At 38.5% G+C, this 15,836-nt stretch overlaps 1 protein-coding gene across 30 annotated transcripts in view; it reads left to right on the top strand.

The window, feature by feature from the left end:
- DTNA (dystrobrevin alpha) overlaps positions 1-15,836 on the top strand; it is a 390,891-nt gene that overhangs the window by 262,590 nt on the left and 112,465 nt on the right. For all 30 annotated transcript variants that reach the window (XM_033435206.2, XM_033435230.2, XM_049697961.1 and 27 more), the window contains one exon: positions 14,350-14,430. In XM_033435206.2, the coding sequence (XP_033291097.1) occupies positions 14,350-14,430 (81 nt within the window). The remainder of the gene's footprint in view (positions 1-14,349; positions 14,431-15,836) is intronic.

Below are 15,836 nucleotides of genomic sequence, written 5' to 3'. Positions count from 1 at the left end.
GAGGAGTCAGGCGTGATTACCAGACCAAGCTATAAGCTGTCATTTGAACTTCATGCAACGGGGGACAAGCTGTCCTACAAACTAGTTTCTAAAAAGTGAAAAGGAAAACAAAGGTTTAAAAGAGCTTGGAGGTGACCTGCTATGCAAGGAAAACCAAACCAAGACTATATTTACTGACTCCAATGGAGAACTTATTAAATAAAGATTGTTGGTTTATGTAAATGCAAGGTTGCTGTGTAAGTAATTAGGTGGTAGTATCTCCTTCTAGACCATTTTTCTTATTCATAAGGAAGAAGAACTTGACATTGGGGGGAGAACACACATCTCAAATTAAATGTTATAAAGAAAAAAGTACGATTCTCTTATGGGCTTTTTATCTCTCCTTCCCTGCAGAAGGAATGAGGATGAGCAGAAGTGAGTCATAAGCCTTTTACTCGGGGAAGCCAAGAGGCAAAATTAGGCTTCTACAGAAGATTGAAACTGATTGGCAAGAATGAGGGTCAGAGCAGATAAAGGAAAGCCCCAGACAATAAGATTCACATTTTCCTTTATCATTTCCCAATAATCTGGAGGCACCAAGACAGCATTAGAACTAACAAAGAGGAAGGAAAATTAAAATTGATGTGGAGAATCTCAATCATGCTCCTTGCTTTTTCCACTTTTAGAAACATGTCTAAAGTGCCTGTGACAGTTTCAGCCATGACCTTCCAATTTCCATGTCTGATACTGTAGCCTCACTTCTGGCCTGACCAGTCATCTGGAACTGTGACCTTTGTTGATACAAATCTGACAGAGGAAGGAACCTAGTTACTGCCTGGCCATCTAGACAAAATCCAAAGCAACACAGGTGTCCTCTCGTATCATAGATTCTTAGACTGAAGAGGCAAGAGCTCTGTATATCATGGACCAGTGTTTTGTCAGAAAAAGAAAAAAAACATTAATTTTTAACATAGAAAAGCAATGAAGTCTTAGAGGAAATCTTTAAATTTATCATTGTTACATTAAAGACCGTATTAGCCAACAGACTGTAAGAATTTTAAAAGTGTGCTTATGTCATGATTTTATAACATTTATCTGAATTTAAGTACATAATCCCAGCTCCTTCTAAACCTGGTGCAGTGTCTGGCACAGACAAACACATATGTCACAAATGTCTTTTGAATTAAAGTCCAACTCAGGGCTTCCCTGGTGGCGCAGTGGTTGGGGGTCCGCCTGCCGATGCAGGGGACACGGGTTCGTGCCCCGGTCTGGGAGGATCCCACATGCCGCGGAGCGGCTGGGCCCATGAGCCATGGCCAATGAGCCTGTGCTCCGCAACGGGAGAGGCCACAACAGTGAGAGGCCCGCGTACCGCAAAAAAAAAAAAAAAAAAAAAGTTGTCCAACTCAAAGAAAGATCAACATAAGTTTTATAGCCATAGAAACAGAAAAGCTCTAAATTTTTCAAATGAGAGAGACTTAGGAAAATTGTGCATTCATTTCCCAAATTGTAACTTAACCTTTTCATAGAAGCTTCTCAGGGAGGTTATACAGTTTATTAAATCATTTTGAGTTCTCCTGATTAGTGACCAAAATAGTTAAGCAAGCCACACAGATATGTATCTTTCTTCCGTTCTTCCTCTCTTCAAAAGCAAGTAAACACGTCTGACCTTAACAATTCATTAGTGAGCATCGTGTTCAGATTAACACTAAATAGGACACACGTCCACAGTAAGTGGGATTCTGCCAGATAAAGCAGTTGGCTGATTTCAACAGGGGAAATTGATTTTGATAGTCTGTCAGACAAAAGAGAAATGTAATCTCATTGAGAATGTGTTAAATATTTGAAAAATATATGGGTTACCCCAGTTCTATCAGCAGGACACCAAAGAAAACAAGGAAACTATTATCAGAGAAGACTGACATCGAAACTTAGAAAGTAACTTCTTCCAGGAATCTATGATGTCTAGACAGGGAGCTGAAAAAGAAGGAAGAACTTGTAAATCTGGTCAGCTAAGAATTACCTAGAAGTAGTTCTTTTTAAACATGAAAGGAAAGTGCTGAAGAGTTTCTTGGTTTTAGAAATTGCAAATGTCACAGGAAAAAAAAAGCAGTTAAGAAGGCAGGGAAGACTTCTTTCAATACTATTGTGAGAGGGGAGAGAGATGGAACTCAGCTCTGCCGGAACCAAAGACAGGAGGGTTTCTAAGCACTGGGGTGAGCTAGAGCAGAAGTACTGGAGGATACCAGAGGGGAAGTTGGTCAACTGTGTTTACTCATTGTCACAATGAGGAAGTTAGGCTCCTACCCTCCCACAGAGACTAGGAGATCTCCTTCAATTATTTCATTTCCAAAGAATGGCTCCCAGTCCTTGAGAAAGATATTCCTGGGTTGTAAAACTGGCAAAAGTCTGGGAGGTTTACCTTTTTAAAGGGGCAGACAAAGAATTTACAAAGGAAAGTTTTGTAGAAAAGTAAGTGCTCTAAGAAAAGGGAGATCAAAGACCTAGAGTCAGGAAGAAACCTGTCTAAAGGTTAGTCAAGCTGAGGGGAACCTTACAAAAGCAAAAGAGCAGAGAACACAGAAAACAGGTGACGATTTTTTTTAATTTAATTTAATTTTTTTTATACACAGCAGGTTCTTATCAGTCATCAGTTTTATACAAATCAGTGTATCCATGTCAATCCCAATCTCCCAATTCATCACACCACCACCCCACTCCCGCCACTTTCCCCCCTTGGTGTCCATACGTTTGTTCTCTACATTTGTGTCTCAATTTCTGCCCTGAAAACCGTTTCATCTCTACCATTTTCTAGGTTCCACATATATGCGTTAATATACAATATTTGTTTTTCTCTTTCTGACTTACTTCACTCTGTATGACAGTCTCTAGATGCATCCACGTTTCTACAAATGACCGAATTTCATTCCTTTTTATGACTGAGTAATATTCCATTGTATATATGTACTACATCTTCTTTATCCATTCATCTGTCGATGGGCATTTAGGTTGCTTCCATGACCTGGCTATTGTAAATAGTGCTGCAATGAACATTGGGGTGCATGTATCTTTTTGAATTATGGTTTTCTCTGGGTATATGCCCAGTAGTGGGATTGCTGGGTCATATGGTAATTCTATTTTTAGTTTTTTAAGGAACCTCCATACTGTTCTCCATAGTGGCTTTATCAATTTACATTCCCACCAACAGTGCAAGAGGGTTCCCTTTTCTCCACACCCTCTCCAGAATTTATTGTTTGTAGATTTTCTGATGATACCATTCTAACTGGTGTGAGGTGATACCTCATTGTAGTTTTGATTTGCATTCTCTAATAATTAATGATGCTGAGCAGCTTTTCATGTGCCTCTTGGCGATCTGTATGTCTTCTTTGGAGAAATGTCTATTTAGGTCTTCTGCCCATTTTTGGATTGGGTTGTTTGTTTTTTTAATATTGAGCTGCATGAGGTGTTTATGTATTTTGGAGATTAATCCTTTGTCTGTTGATTCATTTGCAAATATTTTTGCCCATTCTGAGGGTTGTCTTTTCATCTTGTTTATGGTTTCCTTTGCTGTGCAAAAGCTTTGAAGTTTCATTAGGTCCCATTTGTTTATTTGTGTTTTTATTTCCATTACTCTAGGAGATGGATCAAAAAAGATCTTGCTGTGATTTATGTCAAACAGTGTTCTTCCTATGTTTTCCTCTAAGAGTTTTATAGTGCCCAGTATTACATTTAGGTCTCTAATCCATTTTGAGTTTATTTTTGTGTATGGTGTTAAGGAGTGTTCTAATTTCATTCTTTTACATGTAGCTGTCCAGCTTTCCCAGCACCACTTATTGAAGAGACTGTCTTTTCTCCATTGTATATCCTTGCCTCCTTTGTCATAGGTTAGTTGACCACAGGAGCATGGGTTTCTCTCTGGGCTTTCTATCCTGTTCCATTGATCTATATTTCTGTTTTGGTGCCAGTACCATATTGTCTTGATTACGCTTTGTAATATAGTCTGAAGTCAGGGAGTCTGATTCCTCCAGCTCTGTTTTTTTCCCTCAACACTGCTTTGGCTATTCAGGGTCTTTTGTGTCTTCATATAAATTTTAAGATTTTCTGTTCTAGTTCCGTAGAAAATGCCATTGGTAATTTGATAGGGATTGCATTGAATCTGTAGATTGCTTTGGGTAGTAGAGTCATTTTCACAATATTGATTCTTCCAATCCAAGAACATGGTATATGTCTCCATCTGTTGGTATCATCTTTAATTTCTTTCATCAGTGTCTTACAGTTTTTTGCATACAGGTCTTTTGTCTCCCTGGGTAGGTTTATTCCTAGGTATTTTATTCTTTTTGTTGCAGTGGTAAATGGGAGTGTTTCCTTAATGTCCTTTTCAGATTATTCATCATTAGTGTATAGGAATGCAAGAGATTTCTGTGCATTAATTTTGTATCCTGCTACTTTACCAAATTCATTGATTAGCTCTAGTAGTTTTCTGGTGGCATCTTTAGGATTGTCTATGTATAGTATCATGTCATGTGCAAACAGTGACAGTTTTACTTCTTCTTTTCCAATTTGTATTCCTTTTATTTCTTTTTCTTCTCTGATTGCTGTGGCTAGGACTTCCAAAACTATGTTGAATAATAGTGGTGAGAGTGGACATCCTTGTCTTGTTCCTGATCTTAGAGGAAATAGTTTCAGTTTTTCACCATTGAGAATGATGTTTGCTGTGGGTTTGTAATATATGGCCTTTATTATGTTGAGGTAGGTTCCCTCTATGCCACTTTCTGGAGAGTTTTTGTCATAAATGGGTGTTGAATTTTGACAAAAGCCTTTTCTGCATCTATCGAAATGATCATGTGGTTTTTAATTCTTCAATTTGTTAATATGGTGTATCACATTGATTGATTTGCATATATTGAAGAATCCTTGCATCGCTGGGATAAATCCCACTTGATCCTGGTGTATGATCCTTTTAATGTGTATTTGGATTCTGTTTGCTGGTGTTTTGTTGAGGATTTTTTTATCTGTATTCATCAGTGATATTGGTCTGTAATTTTCTTTTTTTGTAGTATCTTTGTCTGGTTTTGGTATCAGGGTGATAGTGACCTCATAGAATGAGTTTGGGAGTGTTCATTCCCCTGCAATTTTTTGGAAGAGTTTGAGAAGGATGGGTGTTAGCTCTTCTTTAAGTGTTTGATAGAGTTCACCTGTGAAGCCATCTGGTCCTGGAGTTTTGTTTGTAGGAAGATTTTTAATCACAGTTTCAATTTCATTACTTGTGATTGGTCTGTTCATATTTTCTATTTCTTCCTGGTTCAGTCTTGGAAGGTTATACCTTTGTAAGAATTTGTCCATTTCTTCCAGGTTGTCCCTTTTATTGGCATAGTGTTGCTTGTAGTAGTCTCTTAAGATGCTTTGTATTTCTGCAGTGTCCATTGTAACTTCTCCCTTTTCATTTCTAATTTTAATGATTTGAGTCCTCTCCCTCTTTTTCTTGATCAGTATGGCTAATGGTTTATCAATTGTGTTTATCTTCTCAAGGAACCAGCTTTTAGTTCTATTGATCTTTGCTATTGTTTTCTTTGTTTCTATTTCATTTATTTCTGCTCTGATCTTGATGATTTCTTTCCTTCTGCTAACTTTGGGTTTTGTTTGTTCTTTCTCTAGTTCTTTTAGGTGTAACGTTAGATTGTTTATTTGAGATTTTTCTTGTTTCTTGAGGTAGGCTTGTATAGCTATAAACTTCCCTCTTAGAACTGCTTTTGCTGCATCTCATAGGTTTTGGATCATCGTCTTTTCATTGTCATTTGTCTCTAGGTATTTTCTGATTTCCTCTTTGATTTCTTCTGTGATCTCTTGGTTATTTAGTAATGTATTGTTTAGCTTCCATTTGTTTGTCTTTTTTACGTTTTTTTCCCTGTAATTGATTTCTAATCTCATAGCATTTTGGTCAGAAAAGATGCTTCATATGATTTCAGTTTTCTTAACTTTACTGAGGCTTGATTTGTGACCCTAGATATGATCTATCCTGGAGAATGTTCTGTGTGCACTTGAGAAGAAAGTATAATCTGCTGTTTTGGTATGGGATATCCTATAGATATCAATTAAATCTATCTGGTCTATTTTGTCCTTTAAAGCTTGTGTTTCCTTATTAATTTTCTGTTGGATGATCTATCCATTGGTGTAAGTGAAGTGTTAAGGTCCCCCACTATTATTGTGTTACTGTCGATTTCCTCTTTTAGAGCTGTTAGCAGTTGCCTTATGTATTGAGGTGCTCCTATGTTGAGTGCATATATTTTATAATTGTTATATCTTCTTCTCGGATTGATCCTTTGATCATTATGTAGTGTCCTTCCTTACCTCTTGTAACATTCTTTATTTTAAAGTATACTTTATCTGATATGAGTAATGCTACTCCAGCTTACTTTTGATATCCACTTGCATAGAATATCTTTATCCATTCCCTCACTTTCAGCCTGTATGTGTCCCTAGGTCTGAAGTGGGTCTCTTGTAGACAGCATATATATGGGTCTTGTTTTTGCATCCATTCAGCAAACCTATGCCTTTTGGTTGGAGCATTTAATCCATTCATGTTTAAGGTAATTATCGATATGTTTGTTCCTATTACCATTTTCTTAATTGTTTTGGGTTTGTTTTTGTAGGTCCTTTTCTTCTCTTGTGTTTCCCACTTAGAGAAGTTCCTTTAGTTGTAGAGCTGGTTTGGTGGTGCTGAATTCTCTTAGCTTTTGCTTGTCTGTAAAGCTTTTGATTTCTCTCTCAAATCTGAATGAGATCCTTGCCGGGTAGAGTAATCTTAGTTGTACGTTCTTCTCTTCCATCACTTTAAGTATATCATGCCACTCCCTTCTGGCTTGTAGAGAAATCGGCTGTTAACCTTATGGGAGTTCTCTTGTATGTTATTTGTCATTTTTCCCTTGCTGCTTTCAATAATTTTTCTTTGTCTTTAATTTTTGCCAGTTTGAGTACTATGTGTCTCAGTATGTTTCTCCTTGGGTTTATCCTGTATGGGACTCTCTGCGCTTCCTGGACTTGGGTGGCTATTTCCTTTCCCATGTTAGGGAAGTTTTCAACTATAATCTCTTCAAATATTTTCGCTGGTCCTTCTCTCTCTCTTCTCCTTCTGGGCCCCTATAATGTGAATGATGTTGTGTTTGATGTTGTCCCAGAGGTCTCTTAGGCTGTCTTCATTTCTTTTCATTATTTTTCTTTATTCTGTTCCACAGCAGTGAATTCCACCATTCTGTCTACCAGGACACTTATCCGTTCTTCTGCCTGAGTTACTCTGCTATTGATTCCTTCTAGTGTATTTTTCTTTTCAGATATTGTATTGTTCATCTCTGTTTGTTTGTTCTTTAATTCTCCTAGATCTTTGTTAAACATTTCTTGCATCTTCTCTATCTTTGCCTGCATTCTTTTTCCTAGGTCCTGGATCATCTTCACTATCATTATTCTGAAATCTCTTTCTGGAAGATTACCTATCTCAGTTTCATTTAGTTGTTTTTCTGGAGTTTTATCTTGTTCCTTCATCTGGTACATAGCCCTCTGCCTTTTCATCTTGTCTATCTTTCTTTGATTGTGATTTTATTCCACATGCTGCAGGATTGTAGTTCTTCGTGCTTCTGCTGTCTGCCCTCAGGTAACAATTGATAAGCAGAACAATTGATAAGAAATTTTGGCAAATTCAGGTGACTGTGACACATACATGTGTTAAACATCTACTCGGAGCTCATAACGGCAAGCAGCAGAAACAAAAAAAAAAAAGGCAAAGAAACAAAGTTAGGAGTAGCATGGACTCACAAATAAGCCAAAAACTAAAACTAAAACAAAAAAACAAAAACAAAAAATACTGTGTGCCCACATACTTTGATTAAAAGCAATTTTGGGCAAGTTGCCCTAAACCAAAATTTCCCCTCAGTATAATGCTCTAATTATCAGTTTGCTTAGTACCTTAGATTAAAACTGAAAAGTAGTTTTCAGTTAAATGTAAATGTCATTCTCACCTTGGCCTTTTCAGCCATCAAGTAAGTTTATCAGGTCAAATAATTTCATCCAACTGGTTTTTAGCAGAATAAATTGTTTGTTCTCGGAATCAAGCTCCCTTTCTTCTCTGTTTTTCTGCTCTGAGAGCACATTTACTCTGCTTTGTATGACACTTACTTACAAAGAATTTACAAAGGAAAGTTTTCTGTGTCACTCATTCACGTGAACTTCTCCTTAGGGATGGACGCTGAACCTTTCCCTTCAAACCCATCCAGCTTAGATGCTGAATCAGTGTTGGTTTAAAAGCCTCAGAGCACAGGATAAGTAGGTTTTAATGGGAGGGAAATGATTGGAAAACACTCTTTCAGAACATGGAAGGCTGCCTAACAAGATGAGGAAGGTCCTGGGGAGAAAGCAGAGTGATACCAGTGGGCTCTGAGTGGAGGAGGGACCAGAAACCAAAGGGAGGCAAATGGAGGTGCTCAACAAACACTGTTGAGTGGTTCAAAGGCAGACCGTCCTTCTTCAGAATATTGACAGCAGTCAGCATGTGCATAGTTGGAATGGCACCTGAAGCGTGATTTTGCAATGCACACTATGAGTTTTAGGAAAACCGATTTCAAAAATTCAAGGAAACGACGTTAATGATCCCACTCCCATGAGCCATGGTGGATACAGTGACTATTTTCACTTTCATCTTCATTTCTCGTGCTCTTCAGCACTTTGGGGATGTCAACACCATGGGTCACCATTCTGGAAATTCTTCCTTATGTCACCATTGTAGTCTGGTCTCCTATTTTTTCTGACCACTCTACTTCTCTTTTTCTGTCTCTTAGTAGCCTCCAGACACCCTGAAGTCAGATTTTAACCAAAGTTTTGTTCTTGACCGCTTCTCTCCCTATACAGTTTGACTTTCTCTCAAGGCTTCACCGTTATTGTTATGGATCTCAAGTGTTCAAGGTGTCCTTCAAAACCACACCCCATGTTCTCAGGAACCAGCTTATCCAGAATAGTCAGCATGTAAAGTCAGTGTCCCTTCCAGACTTGGCTTCTCACTGTCAAATCTTCTGCTGATGAAGCACCTTGAGATAGGCTCACCATTAGCTCCATTAACTCCCCATCATAACAAAGCAATGTCCCACCAAGGCTGCCACTTTCCAGTATTTCCAAAGCCACACAGTCCTTGAACAGCTACCAAGGGCGTTGTTCAGAAGTGGGGAGGAAGTTTCTAACCCCAAATTTGTGCCTCATTTTGTTACCTAGAATGTGGAATAGCCCTACTTGTGCACACAGTCTCCTCTTGGGAAATATTCCCAGTCCTGGCTCAATTAAGGCACATTGGTACATTTTATATGTTTATTAATAATTCCTAGAATATAGTCCATATTAAGGAGTTCCATATCCAAATATCCAACTGACACTGGATATCTCCACTCGGACACCCCACAAGCAACTCAAACTCTGTAAGCCCAAAACTAAACCCTTCATCTTCCCACACCTACAGACCTATTCCCCCTTGTTGGTACCTTAGCTCAATGAGGGCCAACCCATCCCACTGAGTTGTCTAAGATAGAAAGTTGAACATTATTTTTGACCCCAAAACTCCTTTGCCTGCTCTCTCTCGCTCTCTTTCTCTCTTTCTGTCTCTCTCTCACACACACATACACACACACACACATCCAGTCAATCATCAAGCATGAAAAAGAGTTTAGACATGGAGTTCATAGGCTTCATCTTTATTCTATAAATATTTGTTGGGTGAGTTTGAAAAATGAGTAAGAAATTTAAGAATCTGAATGATTTTATAAAAGGTTTTATAAATGAGCTATGAAAACATATAAGGCAAAACATATGAATTGTGTGAAACTGTTCAAAGTGTAATGAACGAAGCTAAAGCCAAAAATTAGATAATACAGGTTGGTTGGTTGGCTGGCTGGCTGGATGGATGGATGGGTGGGTGGAAGGAATGAAAGAAGGCAGGAGGAAGGAAGGGACAGAGGGAGGAGAAAAAATCTTGAAAAGAAGAGCTAAAGAAAGGAAAAACAGGATTTGCAGAAGGTAACAATGTGATCAGTCAGAATTTCTGAACTTGCATCTTTGCTTTCCTCTCGATCATTTTTTTCCAGCTATGACCTGAGTGTGAGAGGTTTGAGGAGATGTTGCAAGAGCATCAACTTGCCTTAAATGAATTATCTTTAAATTTTTCTTATGCAAAGTTTTAAATATATACAGAAGTAGAGAAAATACTATTCATCTCTACCCTTAATTATTTACCCCCAGCCCCCACCATATAATTATAAAACAAATCTAATCTAAGATATTATTTAGATGAGTCAAGTCTCCATGTTTTAAAGAATTATAGCCCAGTGATATAATAATAATGGAAAAGACACTATAAATTTGAGAAATAATTAAAAGGACATTGCAAAAAAATAGGGAAGTGCTGTACTGTTTTTTTATTAAAAAGGAAGAATTAGTTTCTTGAGAGTATAGAGTGTGAATTTGTTGTAGGTTTCAAGATAAAATGGATTTTTTTTCAGAACATGGACAAAATATAGTGGTAATCCTAGACATTTCAACATGCTAAGAATAAGGATTACTCTACTGACCTCATTTCCTTATTCATTTATCCAAATTCCATCTTTTTTATAAATGAATTAAGTCAGCTAATTTCCCTTTTTAATAAGGTTACTAGACTGCTAGCTCAGGAAAATACCATAGGATAAAAATGAACCTTAATTTCAGCAAGATACTAACAAAAGTCTCTTAGATTGTGCATGCGTTGGAAAAACATGAGCTGGATCTTCGTACAATTAGGTAGGGATTGTAACCATGTCGTGACCATGTCTGGAGGAATAAGTAATGGATTCATCAACTTGGAGGACAGCCTCCAGTTGTATTCTGGAAGACTCTGTGGACCTGGTCAGGTCTTAGATTTTAGGCAACGACTTGGACAAAGAAGACATGAGACTACTCTCAAGGTAGGCTATGAATTTATAGACTTTCAAGAAGAGACCACACATGTCAAACTGAACTAAGTCCATGGTTTATTGGGCCAGAGACAAATTTATTTTAAACAAGGTGGGTAAATGGAGCAAGAATCTGCCCAGCCTGTCTCAGTACAGCTTTTTTGGGTTCCAGAATCCATGATGGATCCCATAGTTGCCACTTACATGGTCCATGTGAGGCAATAGGCCGTTGTATCTGAAAAGCTAAACTTCACAGCTCACCACATCCCTTTTAATATTTAGGGCTTACATCCTCAGCCAGGAAGAACTTTCACAAACTGGAGACATTGACAGACCTCCAGACCCCTTCCTGAGGCTTGAACAAAACAGAGGGTCAGTTGAGTCCACATGGTGATGGGCAGAGGAGAGCAGTCAGTACACTCCTGACCCTAAGCATCATCTCTATGTCCCTCTTTACTGCATCCTGGAGAGCGGCACCTTAGCCAAATGCCCCCTAGGACCTCTATGAGATGGGGGAGCAGAGGAGCCAAAGTTTCTCTTCTCAGAGGATGAGGTCTTGCTGGAACTAAGAAATGTAATCGTGTACTGCATCATAGTCGTTTTATACCTGGAGCTTAAATCAGTATTTTTGAAGAACTTACATAAATCATCTATGTCTCTAATGTCTTCTTTTAAAGGATTATTTACAGATATTGAGATTCTCTTGATTATTGAGCCAAACTCAGCATCACTAAAAGTACATCTTCATCCAGGGGTAAAAGATTTAGCGTTCATGTATTTCTGATGGTCTCTGTGTCTCTGGTTATCCAGCATCCTAGAGAGTTCATTTCCCACATGAGCCTCTCAGATTTATAGAGGACATGAAACTGGGAAGGCCCTTTGAAATGTCAGTGACAAAATCAAAAATGTTTTAAATATCAGAAAGGTAGAAGCATGAGCTAAAAAGTGAAAGAAACTAAGATTAAATATGAAGTCCTACCTTTAGCCCCCAAATAAGCATTTAAATAGAAAGTAGAAAAGACCTAGCTTTTTAAATGAACTGCTAGCTTAGTAAGAGCCAGAAGAATGAGCTATCTATGAAAAAATTGCATCACTAAATGTCCTCATCAATGGTGGTAACTATTGTATTCTATACATTCCATACAGGTGAGGCAATAGCTGTGTCATTTGGGTTAATTTTGTATATCTCATTTCAAGGAGGTATTAGCCAGCCATAGAAGAGGATAACTTGAATGTTTAAGGGTCTGGTCTCTAAACCGTGTCTGATGATAATGAGAATAATAGCAACATCTATGTATTGAAGCCCATTATGTGCCATGCTCTGTGGTAGACCTTGTGTTGATACTTGAAATGACTTTGGACTTGGACATCTTCAACCTAAGAAGGTCAAAGATAAGCTACCTCCCCATCTAAACTTTAAACTCTGTGATGACAGAGACCTTTGTACATAATGTCCAGATGGTAATGAAGATGCTAATGATGATCATGATAGCTGCTTCCCAATCTTTGCGGAATAAATTAATCAAGTTTATAATAGACAGGGAGAAAAGGTTATATGGCTCCAGAAGGGAAACCAGATCAAACGGATTGAAGTTATAAGGAGGCAAATTAAAGCCCAAATATAAAAAAGAAATTTCTATCACTTATTGGTGCTCAGAAATGACACCTGAAACGTTATAAGGAGGTCTGTCGGCTATTAAGCGCTCACTAGGTACCAGCCACAGAGGTTACCAGCTGGTAAAGTTGATACTATTATCCTCATTTTGTACATGAAGAAATCGGATGGCAAGTAAAAACTTGTCAAAGTTCACACAACAAGGAAGAGAAAGATTAAGAGTTACTGACTTTAAAGCTCATATATTTTCACTAAATTATAATCATCTCTATCGTCGGAAATAATCTTACATGGACATTGGATAAATGTCCATCTACTGAGAACATGTTTAGGCAAATTCCTGCATTGGGTGAGGGTAAGTCCTACCTCTTTGATCCTTCGAGCACTCAGTATCAATGAGTCTGTTTGTCAAGTAATAAACTCTCATAAGAATGAATGTTTAATGATCTGCCTCATAACACCATAGAGTAATAGAAGTATTGATAGTATTTTTTATGAATCTAAAGAGATCAGTTTGAGGTGAGGGAATGATAAATGCTCTCAGTGAGGGACACTTGCTAATTGATCCCAAGTTTCATTAGGAAAGCACTTAATTGGCCTCCTAATATAATTGCTTCTAGGCCGGTTCATTTACTTGCTGCCCTAACTCTTCTAAAGCATTTCTGTAGCACATTTACTGGTAAAAAGAAGGTTCAATACATGTCAAAATATAGCCATATGCCTTAATATCTGTTATGAACCATAGACGTGGGCTTGAAGAGAACCAAATAGTTAGAAGTAGAGAAGAACAGACATTTGTTGAAAGTCTACTCTGTCCTAGAAATTAGCCCATTCAGAGGAGGGTGGGAGGATGGCCAGGAACTCAGGTGTCGATTTAACAAGCAGCCCATCTGCAGGGGATGGTTAGGAGACCGGCCCAAGCCCGGCAGAGGTTCGGGGGTAGAGAGCAGTGGGAAATGTTGTGGGGTGGGGTACATAGGATAGAAAGAGCCTGCAGAGGGGCTTGGATTCTGAGCTGAACATTCAGCCCTGTGCTGCAGGCATCAGAACCCATGCTGGAATCTTGAGCAGAGGAGTGGATGAGGAAAGTAGTTCAAGAATGTGGGGAACACGCTATGTTAGGGAGGAACTGGAAGCCACAGTGTCAGAAATAGCAGGGGTTGTTTTTTAGAAAGGAGTCTCCTCTGAGGTTGACAGGAAGCATTGCAAGATAGACAGGAGTAATAATGATGCACTTACTGTATGCCAGTGTTCCCAGCGCTGTAGGTTATAGGCACTCATTTATCCTTTTAACAATCCTATGAAATAAGTAGTAATATTGTTGTCAGTCCCATCTTCCAGGTGAGAAAACTGAGGCTTCTAAAAACAATTGGCCTAAAGTCACCAAGAAAAGATGACCAACATTCAGCCTGTGCTCACCTCACAGCCATGCTCTAATGACCACTTAAAATGATTATTTGATGATGTTACTATCTGGTATCATCTAAGTGTTTTAAGTCACAGCTTGAGCAGACTGTTCTCAGAAGCAGTAGACACCACAGGGCTGAGTTTGTGTTCCTTGGCCCATGAACATAGTCAATAACCTGATCTCCGTGCTAGATACACGTGCTGCCTTCCCGCAGAACCTGAGGAATATGGGACAGACCTTTTCAAGTCTTAAAGTTAAACTTATATTCTAATAATGATAAAAATCAAATTAAGTGTATAGTTTAGATCTGTAGTTGTTCTATTTATAAACATTATCACTTTCTTTCCCCACGCATGGCACACCGCATGTGTACGTTTTTCTCCCCCCAGGGGCTCAAGATCTGGATCGCATCCGACTCTCCACCTACAGAACAGCATGCAAGCTGAGGTTTGTTCAGAAGAAATGCAATTGTAAGTATGCCAGCTGTTTGGACTAATTATCCTCATGAATCCTATAGTTTACATTTGTTACTTAGTTTATTAAAAGTAGGCTTTCTTGCAAGTATTGATAAAAATATGTTTATACAACAGTAAAAAGAGTATTATGAGACACAAATGGTAGAAAGACTATTCCCAAGTAATTCTGAAGGCTTAATGGCTCAACTGCTAAAGTATTGGAATGGATGGGCCTCTGGATATGTATATAATCCTGCCCTTGGAATGGTTTAAATCCGGATGGATGGTTTTCTTCTTTTCTCTAGCTTTGGTATTATAAATACAGTGCCAGCAAAATCGTTTCAAAGATCTTAGAAAATATCAAACATTAAGTCCTCCTTCTATTTCCTTTACAAATATAGGAAAATGTCTACAAGCTCCTGGAAAACATTTAAGTTACTCTCTGAAACTACAAAAATTAGCCCTTGGTATCAGAGTATTAACTACTTTTGCCTACATCAGACAATAACAAGAGAAGAGACAATACTTAAAGAAACAAAGAAACTTGCTTCAACTTTTTCCCAAATTTTAACATGTAAGCAGCAACCTAGCTCACTATTCACAGTGAGCAGGTTCACATTCCTTGCCAGGTCAATGCTTCCATTAGATTATCACATCCATTTTCTCTTGGAAAATATATTGCTTCAAAGTTCATTTATATGAGCTTACTCTTTCCTTTTTTGAAAACTGACTGCTATAAAAAATTAATAACTGTTCTCATTCTCTAATTAGTATCAGGTGAATTTTAAAAATGAAAACCGTAAAGTTCTCCTGCATACATAGACATAGTTCTTGAATATGTGACGGGGGACTAGGCACTTGGTGAACATAGAAATCAGCCATGTCCACATCTCTACCCTCCCAGAGTCTCCGGCAGATGCTTCTTCGGGCCCTGGGCAGACCCCGCCCCCCAGCCGCAGGCTCCTGGGTTTACAGCTAATCATGACTGTGGAGGTGGGCAGGGCACGGCTGCTTCTCAAGTTACAGCTTATTCTCTAGCCCCAGTAGCTAGAAATGGGGCAGGACAAGAAGGGAGAAAAAACTTAGGTGGGTCAAATATCAAAGATGTGTGTTGACTCCTCACAGGAAGCTAAACCAGTCCCCCAAAATGCAGTGAGAAGAACAGTACAGATGTGGGAAGGAATCTGGGGTTGTACTTGCAGTCCTGGGTGTTGATAAGTCATAAAAGCCCTTTCGGGGACTGGTGTTAAAGGACAAGGAAAATGCTCCCAAAGAAGAAAATCTTTCCTTCTCCCCTCAACCCCATCACCCATATTTTAACAAAAGGAAGAATTTCTGTGTTTTCAGCAATGAAAAAGTGATGGGATCCTCCCATTTTCCTTCCTCATTACCACTCCAGTGGCCCTCAACATAGAGGGAGC

The sequence above is a fragment of the Orcinus orca genome, chromosome 15 (genome assembly GCF_937001465.1).
Source record: "Orcinus orca chromosome 15, mOrcOrc1.1, whole genome shotgun sequence".
NCBI lineage: Eukaryota > Metazoa > Chordata > Mammalia > Artiodactyla > Delphinidae > Orcinus > Orcinus orca.
Note: the sequence above shows the minus strand (reverse complement) of the source record. Positions and strands in the feature narration are given on the sequence as shown.